The 12432-nt window shown below is 44.2% G+C and overlaps 1 protein-coding gene across 1 annotated transcript in view; it reads left to right on the top strand.

Moving 5' to 3' along the window:
• Positions 1-11642, top strand: part of LOC144119204 (uncharacterized) — a 40292-nt gene extending 28650 nt beyond the window's left edge. The window contains exons 3-6 of the mRNA XM_077651885.1: positions 3613-3675; positions 4783-4857; positions 9429-9482; positions 11514-11642. Of these exons, the coding sequence (XP_077508011.1) occupies positions 3613-3675; positions 4783-4857; positions 9429-9482; positions 11514-11597 (276 nt within the window). The 3' untranslated portion in view covers positions 11598-11642. The remainder of the gene's footprint in view (positions 1-3612; positions 3676-4782; positions 4858-9428; positions 9483-11513) is intronic.
• Positions 11643-12432: the final 790 nt, after the last annotated feature.

Genomic DNA, 12432 nt, shown 5'->3' with positions numbered 1-12432 from the left:
CTTATTCTAAATGAACATAGTTCAGGCTTCGAATAAGAAATGAGGACAATAAAAGCGGCACGGTAAAAAAAGCTACGTTCTGCGCGTTTTAACTCTACTCGCGTGCTGGTTTGAGAAAAAATTTGAAAATGTTTCAATCTAATCCGTGCTAGCCCTAGACCAGAGCACTGCTGGAATCCATGCATGCTAGAGCGCATTTTATTGCTTTGCGCACACACCGATTGTTGTCAGCAAAAAATTCTATGTGCACTAGTTTGCCCTTGTCGTCGGCCAAGTGGTCAACATCAAATTTGAGCAAAATATTTACAAACGAAGCCTTTACTTCCGCAAACAAAACCGCAGTGGTGGCTGAGTGGTTATTGTGCTCGGCTGCTGACCCGTAAGACGCGGGTTAGATTCCGGCCGCGGCGGTCGCATTTCGAAGGAGGCGGAATACTAGTGGTCAATGTACTGTGTGACGTCAGTACACGTCAAAAAACCCCAAGTGGTCGAAATTATCCGGAGACATCCTGACGGCGTCCCTCATAGCCTTAGTCGCTTTGGGACGGTAAACCCCAACAGCATAAAATACCGTACTTCCGTAACCATATTATCACGATGGTGATCATATGACGACTTGCTCCGGGGGCGCATTATGTTCGAAGTTTAGATGAAACCTAATAGCAACAATATTACCGTGAAATTTTTGTATGCTCAAATTTTTATCCAATACAAAATGAGGCTCTCTGAACCATCCCAAGTTTGTGGGTGTCGGCCAGGTTATAGACAAGGCCGAGAAATGTTCATATGATAGTCTGCACAACCGGTACGTAATTTAGGAATATCTTTAAGCCTCCAATTTTGACGAAAAGGTGAGCGCACAAGGAGACGCGGACATGAGGGACACAGGACACAGAGCTATCTTGATACTGAATTTTATTGACTGCAGACACTTTGCAATACCTCTTGCTATTTCGACGCTGGCGGAAATCTCCAGGATAGGAGCGCTGCAAATGCTGTAGAACTACATAAATGCTTAATGTCGCCCACTTGGCTATCGCCCACTTCTACAATGGCAAGCGGCTTCGGAAACCAAAGTAAACAACAAACTGCGCTTTGTGAAGCCCATCTTGGAAGAATGGAAAAATGCAGACATCGTGAAAGTTTTGTAGCAGCAATCTTATGTCGCCCTCCCATTGGACACACGCACACCTGACACACAACTTTTTGTTGAGAATGCAAGACAAGCCCTTATTTGAAAAATGCGATATGAGCTCGCAATAAACCACGTCTTATTCGCTGTGCACAGAAGTTGGAGCACTGCGAAAAAAATATTTTGCTTCATTTTAAAATGAACACATTATTTTACGCCAAAATTTTACACTTCGGTTAGGTGAAGGTAATCTTGTCTACTTGTCACGTGTTTTCTAAGTTTTTAAGCATAGAAGGTGTAATAAACAAACTATTGATGTTATAAATTACAGTCTGTTTATTGCAACAGACTTTTTTAACATTGTGATTAGTGCATGATAGTCTTAGTTGCCATTGTATCTTAAACCAACACATCACTGCAGTCTTTTACGCTCTCTCTCCACCCCAGTATAGCTTCGTACAATAAGCATTTCTCTTTCACTTGCTGTTATGTTCATCCTGCTTCTGGAAACAAGAGGTGACTTTTCATGCCTGTGCCTCAACTCCGCCTTGCATTTGCTTACCTTCGTTTCTTCCCGCTATGAGAGTTCTAATCAGTGCTTGTGTATCCTTGTCAGCTATGCCTGGCTCATATTGTACTGCCATATGCGGAGCCCTCCAAATGATGCGTTGATGGAAATAAGCCAGTCCGCTTTTGTGTCCTTGTGCATATCTTTAGTGAAATGTAGTTTCTTGCGTACCTTACGCATTAACCTTAGCTGTAGATAAGACGCCCATTTGAAAACTACTCAAAATGAAGTAGAAAATCTAAATGAGAATTACGTTCCACAGGCTGCTCGCCGAAGTAGGCACTCCTTCTTCCTTGTTGCAGTCGGTGTGCACTCTTCATCGTCTATCCCCTATAGGGCCGCTCGCCATCGAGACTGAACGCTTAAAGCAGTGGCGTATCTATTCTAACAGTACTTCCATCTCTGCCGTGCATCAGTGAGATCGCAGCATTAGGGCCTACATCGCAAGCCTTGAAATGCTTTCGCACGTGCATTAGTGCTATTTATCGGGCGACGTTATCGAAGGTGATGTCTTGAAAGCGATGCCACTTTGCTAAGTGCACTTCATTGTTCGGCGTGGGTACCAGAGACGGTAGCCTTAGTATGTACAAGCACAAAAATTGAATTGCCTTTTTCACGAGCATAAATGAAATAGACATACACACATCGCAATCCGATACATCATACTGTTCGACCTCTGGAAAGAAGGCGTTTAGCTCTCCCCTTGTGTGGTTGGAGCGCGATGTCCCATTAAAAATATCGACCAGCGGCGTCGCGAAGATGCGCAACCGCCAAGGTTTTTGGAGTAGCTAAATAATCAAGCTTTCTGTGACCGAGCAGGACAACCGCCGGATTGCGCTAGGTGATCCCATCTTCAATGCCAAGGAACGACTGCGTGGAACGTCGGAAGTGGCGCAGAAATCACAGAACGACCTCAGGCCAAACTAGCCGCAACGCTCCGCATCGTACGCCACCGTGTTACAGTCAAGGGTGAAAGCCGAATGCAAGACATATCCTGGGACAGCGAGGATGTTTTGCGTTCATAACGCATGCCATAGTCGTCAAATTGCTAGCAAGGTGGTAGCGAGGTGGTAGCGAGCTAGCGAGGTGGTAGTAAAAGGCAGCTCGTGTTCAGGCTCCATGGCGCTGTCTCATCTCAATTACGCTTCTTCAGTTCGCTGCATATGCTTTGCTTTTCAAACCGAGTCGCAGGCATAGGAATCAGTTAGTCAGTCTTTTATTTCAGTTTGTATTGGTTTATACATTTTTTAAAACCCCATATCGCATAAGTGACACAGCGCATACTGCAAAAGAATAAACCCGCTGGAACAAAAAATAATAAAAATAGCGACTGCTTGTTGAAAAAAAATTCTTAAATAGCTCAGCTCGATTAAAGCAAGGTAGGCACTGTTGAGCGCATGTCCTGTATTTTCCGTATAGAGCGTGTGACAGTATTTGCATCTCAATTAGCTTCCCGTCTGACCTGCTGCGGTGACTCGACGCTCCGCACAAAGCAAGTGGTTTCCTGCTTTCTTTGCACACTGTGGTAGCCTAACAGTAGTAGCCTAATAGCATAGACGGTAGTGGGTTCGAATTTCGCTCTCCCCTGTAATGAACTACAGTCGGATACAACTCAAAACGAAGCGGCTTTTTCCCGTCAAAGGACCTCTCGAACTCAATGGCGTCGGTTGATTCTCATGAACCTATTAACGTGGCCATGCAGGGAAGAGACTACCCCGTTCATCTGCCACTCCCTCCATTGTCACGCTAGCAGGCTCGTTAGAAATAGAGGTGAGGGGAAGTGCATGTCGTACTGTAATTGGAAAACTGGATCGCACCACCCACCACCGCCAGTGGGCAACACTAATGCTAACGCATACTGTGCCGCATGAATTGCATTGATAGTCTGGGACGCTTTTTTTTTTCATTGCAGGAGACAAATAGACTATGTGTTGCTCTTCACCTGTGCTACTCGTATGCAGAGGAGTGCACAAAAGTAAGGACAAGACGGGAACATTATTGCATGTATGGCGTTGCGAGTACCGTTTGTTCAGAGACTCGTAGTGTTTAGCTCCTAGCAAAAAAAAAAGTGAAACAAAGACTCAAGACCAGAAGAGGACACACACATACTCTGTCGCCGGGGATAAAAGGACGACCGGATTTGATTTTTGTTATTTGCATGGGCGCTTTGCAAGAAAACTGCTTTAAGTACGTGGATGAGCCACAAATAAATCAGTTCTAAGTCCGGCGACAGTGTACATTCCTCTTGTCTTGTGTCTAGGTTATCGCTCGTTTATTGCTCAAACATGAAGAACAGACTCGCCCAGCAATTCACGCATCAGAATAGTGTTCGGCTTTTGTGTAGTTGCAATGCTTCTTTCATGTGTCTGTATAGAACTTCCTTGGTGACAACTTCACGAAGGAAATAAGAAACCATTTATCGTGCTCCCCTCAGGCAGTTAGAAACGTCTCGTACCTCACAGGCTTAGGTCTCTATCTTCGTTTGGACACAAGAACAGGTTCGCCTGGCCATTAAGGTGTTTCTTTGCACTGCTTGAGTTTGACCACCCAGGCAGTTGCTGAACAAACACGGACATTCCTGCTGGCAACAGTGTCTTTTCTCCACTTTTCATTCAGACTTCATCTGAAAAGAACTGAAAAGCTTATTTATACCGTGCGAATTTGATGCGGTACTAATCGATATATCAAAAGAGCTGCTGCTAAAAAAGACTATATGGCACGACACAAAAACAGCTGTTCATAGTGACGACGTGGATAGCGTTAATATTGGTGAAAATTAAGCTATTAAGTGCATACTAATATCGGAGTGCATTGGAAAAACTATTGCAATGTATTTATCTCGTCACAAGACGAGGCAGCCACAGCTGTGCCGTCACAAGTCCTTGAGCGGATTTTTTGGTAGAGATTCCTACACAGCTTGCACAGGAATTGCCGCGTCTGCTCAAAATATGAAATAACAATAGGGCGTTACGTATAACGAAATATAATGCTCATATAATAGCTCTGTCTTCTAATGGGACCAATGTTTTCTATAATAAATTTCATGCTCTAAATAAAGCATATGGTTTATATGTTTCTGTAGAACGCCAACGTACACCAGAGGTGCCTTCAGAACTGCTTCCTCAAAGCTAGTCGAATCACGGAGGTTCTTCATCCTGTAAGTCTTTTACGAGTGCTCTTTAAAAAATTTAAAAGCTGCAATTGCAAATAATACAATGACCGAAGGAGTGAACGTCCACACGAAATAAGCTTTTTGGTTCTCGGCATAAAATTAAAAATCTGTGCTGAACCACAAGTGCAATTATGTGGTAGCAGCGGCTCAAATTTCAAGCCTAAAAACCAATCGGACAGGGGTCTATATTGGCCACTTAATGCTAGTGAATGTCAAATCACCCACTCACTTCAAAGAAAGAAACGAAATGTCTTTTTATTGGAACTGAATGCGCACAGCTGTCTTGGACGTCATTTAAAGAGTACGTTCAATGAGCAAAGCGTTATACAGGTGCACGCCTATGAAGCATGCTTGTAAAGCCCACTAAGTGTCCTCAAAATACATTACCGAACGCATCGATACCCCGAAAGCTGTAGTAAAAGGTAACTACGTGAGTCAAACTCTCAAGTAGCTGATTCCCGATTACCATTTTCAAAACGAGCAGTTTATTTACTTCTGCGGAAGCGTCCCATTGAATCGTTCAGTAAACGAATACCGGCATATTTATTCATTATTTAAGATGAAAAAGGTGCCAATTAGAAATTTAACTTATTAACCCTGAGGGCAGCGATTTGCTGTCAGGCAATATATTGTTACCTATATATACTGGCTAAACCTACACGTGTACACATAGCCTGAATAGCAGCCGCTGAATCACAAATGGTACTGCTACGCTAATAGAGGCCTGTGGTGGCTGATATTGGCTCATTATAATTTCATCCTCTTTCGTGCTTTCATACTTTTTCTAACCTTAATATGGTATAGTAAAGCATATTACTGCAGTCCTGCCTTACCATAATATAAGTAGCCAAACGGTTTGCTAAACGCCTTATTAGCTCTAACAGGATTCTGGCGCCTATTTTCAAGCATGATTAGCAATTTCCAAAGGCGAGAGACGAATTGACAGCAGTCATCCTCTCGAGACTTCATATTGAGGTCCCTTGTTGATGCTGTGTAGCTGGTAGATGTAATCCTCATAGTATTTTAAAGTGTTCCGTTTACTTCAGAGAGCTGTGTACATCTAACAAAGGGTAAACAGTCTCCATTCGAGGACTAAATGAGCGCGATTTCACGCATATTATTGATGTTAATTAATTTATTATTGTTGAAGAATGAATTACACACGCAACGCGAACCGTTAGATCAAATTTATTTCTTACAGCTTCCATATACAAATTCTGGACAAGGGCATTTTTTTAAACAGGAGGTTATTTAGGAACGCAATCTTGTCATGTATCGTAAGTTTGTGCCATTACAATCAATATATCCACAGATCACTCCTTGGTACGCTTGTAGTTTTGTGCTGTTGTGAAAATTGCACCCCATTGGTTTTCTATGGAAGTCTTACCTACCCGATGCGAGCCCAGGACAAACTTTAAAAGCAAGATTTTGCTACGAATCAGATTGTTAGAACATTTACATCAATATGTTCATCATCATCAGCCTGCCCATTGCAGGGCAAAGGGTTCTCCCACACCTCTATAAAAAGCCTTTTCCTATGGCAGCTGAGGCCACCTTAAACCTGCAAACTGCCCAGTCTTAACCGCCCATCTAACTTTCTGCCACTCCCTGCTACGCTTGCTTCTCTTAGAATCTAGTTCGTTACCCTTAACGGCCATCAGTGATCTTGCTTTCGCATTACATGACCTGTCTAAGCCTATTTCTTCTTGATTTCAGCTAGGAGGTCATAACCCCGAGTTTGTTCTTTGACGCACTGTGCTCTCTTCCTGTATCTTAACGTTACACCAAGCATTTCACATTCCATACCTCGCTGCGTTCTCCTCATTTTAATCTCAACCTTTTTTCGTTATCCTAAAATTTTTAATCAAAATTGCCGATTGGGCGAGTTGGTGGGACATGATTCAAAATGACCAGCGCGGAAACAGACGAAGACAAGAGAACAAAAAACACTGATGACAGGACGGGCGCTGACTAACAACTCTTTATTTTCGAGGAAAACCCAGCACAATATATGCCAAAAAACCAAGTGACAGTCAGGGGGCAAAAGATTACAACCTAAAGCACAGTCATCAAAGGGCGGCCGACACATGCATTAACCGGGAGGAAAAAAAAACTAAATTTGAATAAAATGGCGCTGGAAACTTCCTGAAATGGTCCCATAAAAGTAAAGCACTATAACCAGCAAAAAAAAGAACAAAGAAAAACGCCTGCGAAGAACATCGTGGCCAAAGGGCGGTGTCAAGAACACTTAAACAGCAACAACGAGCGAGCCTAAAACGCCCCAAGCAAGCAAAGCAAAATGAGAGTCAGTAATCTAAAATCAGATAAAACGTCATACAATCCTACGGATGCCACAAAAAAATGGCTAGAAACAAACGAATAAAACCTAAAAAAGAGCAAAAATTTGTCAATGCTAGGAAGGTATAGAGGTAAACACTGACAGAAAACTAACAGACCACATGTAAAACACAGTTTCGAACATTTCAACTTACAAGCCGCGCCAAAAGCCTGAGGAGTAGTATACGCACCGGGTGACTTGAGAAAACTTCATGAGTGGACGGGAATTGGCAAGCGAACATGCAAAAACAGGAAGTGTTAGGCATGGCCAGGGAAGCGCATTTCTTTTTCGTGTAGTGAAATTGAGGGCGTGTTTACGCAAATGTCCCCTGCCTTAGCAATTAAGTAGGCCTCAATGACCCCCCTTTCTGTTTTGTTTTTTTGACGTTGCTAGGAACCTTCTATCCTCTAATACAGGTTTTCACTTGTGGCGAGGCTGGCTGCAGTGGTCTGCGAGATTACCTCCAGACTCTCTATCTACGTTGAGGAAGTGCTCCCTGGCCCTGATAATAAAGTATCTTCCCGTCTGGCCGATGTATACACTACCACACATTAGAAGTATCTGATAGACAACCCCAGTCAGGCAGTCTCGTTGTGCAGACCGCCTTTGTTGCCCTGTTGTTTAAGACACATATCTTAGAAAGCTTGCACGGTGCGGAAAAGACTACCTGGACGTTGTAACGCCCTGCTATCTTTCTTACGTTGTGGACATCTTGTGGAGCGGCCCTTTTAGGCTCGCTCGTGAAGTGTTCTTGACACCACTTTTTGGCCACGATATTGTTTGCAGGCGTTTTTCCTTGTTTTTTTTTTTTTGCAGGTTATAGTGCTTTTTTCGATGTGATCATTTCATGAAGTTTCCCGCACCCTTTTATCATATTTAGTTCTTTTTCCTTCGGGTTCATGCATGTGTCGGCCGCCCTTTTATGACTGTGCTTTAGGTTGTACTATTTGGCCCCCTGACTGTCACGTGGTTTTTTGGCATATATTGTGCTGGGTTTTCCTCGAAAATGAACAGTTGTTTGTCAGCACCCGTCCTGTCATCAGTTGTTGTTGCTTCAAATGCGATGGCACATACCCACGGTGGGGGATCACGACTGTCGTCAATGTTTTTTCTTCTCTTGCCTTCGTCTGTTTCCGTGCTGGTCATTTCGAAACTAAAATTTTAGCCAATTGGTGAGTACCGGTAAGATACAGCTATTATATGCTTTTCTCTTGAGGGATATTGGTAAACTGCCATTCATTACCTGTTCATAAGTGTCTTAACAGTGCAAAGTTGTCTGGCAAAAAACTGTAGAAAATATTTCCTACACTTGAATCAGTGCGAAAGCAAGGAATTTTGTTGCGTAGAAGACGGCGATGACCGGGCATTGCGGCTGGACTAAGCGCACGCGCTAGGCCAGCTGCGCACACGCCAGAGATGATCTTTCTTTAGTCAGAATCACCGGATTGGTGCCACGTAGGAGACAACGAAGAGCGGGCAGTGCCACCGGGCAGCGCCGACTGGAGAGCAATAAAACTGTATGAAGTAAGCAGGCACAAAGCGATGCATAGGTACAAACACACACAATAGAGCAGGCGAGGGACTAACTTGTTGAGAAGGCAATCAAATTCGCGCAGATGATAGCGGCTTGCTTTTTCTCCTTTGTAAGTAGAAGATGGCAGAGGCGTACAGATATGCAATGAAGCAGATCATTTTGGCGGGCGGTGGCCCTGCTTCCTTTCAGCAGTTTTATGCTCTTAAGCTCTCAGCACCCTTGAAAATGTCTTCCTTCTCCGTGCACGGCACTAGTTATACCTTGACACGTAGTTCTTGTAGTTTAGACATGCGGTACGACCGCAAGTCTGCACTCCTTTGGCTTCTCGTGCACTACTTTGTGTTAACATATATGCAGTAAACCGTTTTTCTTTATGTATGTACTTGTGCTTTTTTTCAATGCCTTTGTGGTATTAGAGCCGTTGATGTGAGTGTCGCTTCTACAACCACCTCTCTCGTGCGCTCACTGCTTCTTTCCAATGCAAAATATGGCAATACCAACAGATCAGGTTTCCACCTTTTCCATTTCGCTGAGTTCGATTTCTTGCATGGAATATAAAGTCCTCTACCGGCTCAAGAAAAGATGGCTTTAAGCTGCGAGCTGGGTCACTCACCACATGAAATGTGTGGATAAGTGCATGGAGATTGATGGATTGTAGTTTCTTAAACTGCATTTTCTTCTCAGCACTACCTTGAAGACTACAACTTGAACGTTACAGAGTTTACCGCCAAGATATTCGTAAGTTGTCTTTTATGATTCTATTAACATCTCTCACATAACTGGAAGTACTTGTGTGTGCACATTACAGCCAGATTGGCAATCCAGTTATATCCTAAGACGCTTTGTAATCTGCAATAAACAAAACAGGAAACTGCATCGCTGGGTGAAGAAAAAAAGGAACCGCCCATGTTGATTCAAGGACACGTTGTTGTTGCTAGCCTTTCAAAAGATGGCACATACCCGCACGGGGTTATCGGCCAAGAAAGGACACGTGTTTCACTCGCCCAGCACGCAGGAGAGCCGTATCATCATCACTTGGCTGGAAATGCGGTGGATGGTGTTTCTCGCACTTAATGCTGTACAGTGAACTTGCCTTTAATACGCGCAGCTAGACATTTCACTGTTGGTTATGGGCACGCATTCGGTTGGCACATTGAGCAGAAAAGGCAATATTTTAACTTTTATAAAATGGATGTTCACCATCATACGTGCTAAAGAAGACACGAAACAGAAAAAGATGAAGCCATATACATAAATACCTCGCCCTATGTTAAGAAGCCATAATAACAACAGGTGGCCCGCCTGCCTCCCAGTTTGCTTTTCTGGGCATTTTTCATGAATTTTTGGCAGACAGCAAACAGCGCCGACGACGATGCCGGATTCTCTGTGAAACAATCTCTGTGACGGCATCGCGTGAAGACGACAAATCATTTAGCCGTTGTTTTCGCATGGGTCTCTCATTTTCTGCAAATGAGATGCTTCTCCTTCCACAACTCGATTCCCTAATACAATGAGAAAGTCCACACTTTCCTCGAAAATGTGTTTTCTGTCCCTGTATGACTCATCATTTTCACTTGAGGCGTGTCGTGAGTATATGTGGGTACGGAGGAAGCTCTATTGCAGCACTGTCGCGCTAGTTTGTGCAGCATTATTTCAGATCACAGCCGAGCTCACACGGACAAGTACAGGGAATGTATCGATAGGCTGCTGGCAGTATTCATCTCTAAATCTTTCATGCCCACAGTAGCTTGTTGTGAAGATCACAGAAGAAAATAGTCCCAAGAATAGGGTTAAACAACTATGCGGAAAAAAAAAATTAACGGACGGTTTAGCTTGGATATAATTACTAATTGTCATGCGCTAGCACGGTTAGTCCTCGTTTTGCATGGTTTGTCTTGACTTTATATGGTTTTGCTTGACCTGAAGGGGATTACCTTGGTTGATAAACCATGTGCTGTAAGTGCGCGTGATATTGCATTATGTTATTCTTCTATTGCAGTAGAATTGGTCTTTCTCTACATTCATAGACAACAGGGAGTCCTCATACCACTCCTGCCACAGCGTTCCAGTGGTTACGCGACGCTCCACTGCCCTGAGATGGCAGATGCTGGCATCGGTGGAGCTTGTGAGGCACAGGTTGCTATTCCCGAGCTTAGTCTGACAACCAAACATTAGACGTTTTTAGCATTTCGGAGACGTGCTAGCGCAGACGTATACCGGTTTACCGGACCCCTCTTGCGGACGCGCAGTGGCGTTGTTGCCGTCAGGTGGGGCCACTGCGCGTGCGCAGGAGGGGTCCGGTAAACCGGTATACTTCTGCGCTAGCACGTCTCCGAAATGCTGAAAACGTCTATTAATTGAGCTTCCGCCTGCCAAGGTGGGTAGTTTGCTCACAATCCAGAGGTAAGGTTTCCACCCCGCCAGCTGCCAAACTAGAGACCGCACGAACTGACACGCAGGGGCTTTTTGGATGATTGGAAGCCTCAATTCTAGCGCACTAAATTAGAACTGGCCCCTTCAGAGCTTTCTTTCAAGTTCGTGTCCACATTTCCTGTAATGCACGAGTTTGCCTCTCTCTGTCCTTATCGGCGCGATTTCTGGGGTAACTTATAAGAAGACGCAAGAATCTAACCTCTGCTCACCAGAAAAGCAGGAGATAAATGCAAAGTTCTGCTTGCTACTTCGGAACTGCGCATATGAAATTTCACAGTGTATTATGACATAGTGTGCTGACCTACGTGTCTGCATACCTTTCTGTTATTTTTTCAGAAATGTGGAGGCCATCTTTTGCCCAAAGACTACAGATACGCTCTCCGCACTGCAGAAGTGGTCAGGAACTTTGTTACTGGATAGCAGAAAAGCTCTAGAAGAAGTAATGCCTCGTCACTATGAACGCCATTACTTCAACTGATTATCACTTCCATTTATAAATCATTAAGATAGAAGTATGCGATCATTCCTGGGTTTTCAGATATACCTTCCACAGCGTATAATAAAAACGGGATTAATGTCTAACTAAATTTCAACTTTGTGATGTCATTGTGCCGAAATACCGCCCGCTAACTTGCGGTGTACCACGGGTTTTCACTCCAATGCCATTTAAGAGCAGAGCGCGATGCAGCGCACTTGCGGGCAGGCGTGTAGGTAAGCGCACATGTCTATGGACGCCAGTCGCGCACGTGGGTTAATCGTTGTGGCGACTTAAGCTGAGCTGACCGCATGCGGTGGGAAGATTGGCGGAGGAGTCAAATTCATAACTCGTAGCAAAAAGCTGGTGTTCAGCGTGGTTGGATAATGAATGCCGTTAGAACTAACACTGCGTGGCTACTGTTGTCGCTGCAATCAATCGATGCACATCTGCGTTGATCTACAGCACCGACACATACTGCGGCTCTTTCCGCTCCAACGAAGCCAATGGCTACACGAGGTATCTTTCAACAATGATTTCTTATCCACTAAAGATGCGTCGTGCCCTATTTGTGCCACCACTGTTTGTGCCGCACCTTTTGTGACTGCCAAAATCCTATCAAAAGCAAAGCAAAAACAATGTGATCGAACTGGACTTGGCACAACGCACTCTAAAAATTGAGAAAGTCAGGTTGCAGAGCAGCAGCAGTTTCACTCCGGTCACTTTCCCTTCACCGTTCTCTGTTTACCATGTGCCACCAACCTCCTACTTTCCCTGAGG

This window comes from Amblyomma americanum, chromosome 2 (assembly GCF_052857255.1).
Source record: "Amblyomma americanum isolate KBUSLIRL-KWMA chromosome 2, ASM5285725v1, whole genome shotgun sequence".
Taxonomy (NCBI): Eukaryota; Metazoa; Arthropoda; class Arachnida; order Ixodida; family Ixodidae; genus Amblyomma; species Amblyomma americanum.
This window is presented reverse-complemented; position numbering and strand designations above follow the sequence as displayed.